Below are 1,466 nucleotides of genomic sequence, written 5' to 3' on the forward strand. Positions count from 1 at the left end.
TGCCCCCGGTCCGGCCCGGCCACCAGGCAGGAGTAGCGGCTATTCACCAGCGCACAAGCTGCAGCATACGTCGGCAGCTCTAGGCAAGGCACAACGCCAGCCGGTCCTATCACTGGTCCCTCCGAGGCCGCCTTTGGCCGAGGACCTTCCGAGCAACCCGCAGCCATGAGGTTTGTCAGATTTCCCACGGCGCGCACTAGTGACGCAGGCGTAACTGCCTCTCCTCCGACGCCTGCTTTCTACGTCATTCACCAGCTACCGCGCCCGTAGGAATTTCTTCTCTTTGCGCTGCATTACGGAGATCTGACCAGCAGGGGGAAACCGCTTTTTCGCGCTTCGAGGACTTGGGGCGCTTGAATTCTGCGGATACGTTTTGAGCATGCGCAAAAGCAAACTCTGCTCTGAAGGCGGGCAAACGTGTATATTTGCAAATTGTCCTGGTTGAGTCTAATGTGTAGCTTTAAAATGTGTCCCCACTTTGATCGGTTCCAGTGGTAAGGCAGTTTGGTAGAATTTTACAAGCTCGTCCTGTACAATACTAAGTTTCAAAAAGTATATAGGTGTGTATTTTATGTGATGAATTAGAGCCTAAAAAGCAGCCCAGATGTCTTAGATACAGCGAATCTGAAAACGAGCCAACCACCTCTATTCTGTCTGGTTTCTCTCCTTATTCTGTAATTACTAACTTGGGGAATCATACCGCTACTTTTCAAGCCGCTCTACCTAGTTGCTAGTTGTCATCCTTAGGGCCTGTCTCAGTACACTATTCCCAAACATCAAATCAACCCCAGGGCACCTCCCTACCTTTCTGTCCCCATAAGGATTAGCTAGTTCTCCATTTGCCTTTGTCACCACGAACAAGCATTTGTTTTAATGCTAATTTTATTTGTGCCTATTTGCTTTACTATTCCATTGATGGATTCTGATTTACTAAGGGACCAGGGTATCTGTCTTGTTCACACTTTTTCAGCTCCCATATGACCGGACTCTCCTCCAAACAAACCAATAATAACAATAACATCTTCCTAAATTTCCTAAATGAATGGTAAATAAGTGACATGATTAAAAAAGCTCACAGCCTAAGTGGAAATGGACCTGTAACACAAACGTGTAATACAGGTTATTCCGAATAAGTGCTAAGAGAAATGTATAGCCAGTACTAATATATCCCCTTCTCCCCTGTAAGAAGCCTCTAACTTTCCTCAAGCTGCTTTCTTACTTGTAAAATTGGAATGCTCATCTTGCCTTGCCAGCTTAGAGGGATGATAGAAAGTTCAAATGAGATAAATAAAAAACATTTTCTTTAGCATTCTTTAGCTGACAACAAATTCCGCGTGAGATGACAATAGCATAGGACAATAGGAAACTGCTCGCAAAGCCCAGTGATAGACCTTTTAATTCAGTGAGTGGGAAATGTACTGGGCTTTACCTTAAAATTGTTGCAAAGTCTTGTAACACCTCTATGT

The 1,466-nt window shown here is 45.0% G+C and overlaps 1 protein-coding gene across 1 annotated transcript in view; it reads right to left on the bottom strand.

Moving 5' to 3' along the window:
- The window catches only part of POLR1F (RNA polymerase I subunit F), an 18,089-nt gene extending 17,895 nt beyond the window's left edge, over positions 1 to 194 (bottom strand). Inside the window, exon 1 of the mRNA XM_006154477.3 lies at positions 4 to 194. Coding sequence (XP_006154539.1) covers positions 4 to 167 — 164 coding nt within the window. The 5' untranslated portion in view covers positions 168 to 194. The remainder of the gene's footprint in view (positions 1 to 3) is intronic.
- Positions 195 to 1,466: the final 1,272 nt, after the last annotated feature.

Source organism: Tupaia chinensis, unplaced genomic scaffold, assembly GCF_000334495.1.
Source record: "Tupaia chinensis unplaced genomic scaffold, TupChi_1.0 Scaffold000410_1, whole genome shotgun sequence".
Classification (NCBI taxonomy): Eukaryota; Metazoa; Chordata; class Mammalia; order Scandentia; family Tupaiidae; genus Tupaia; species Tupaia belangeri.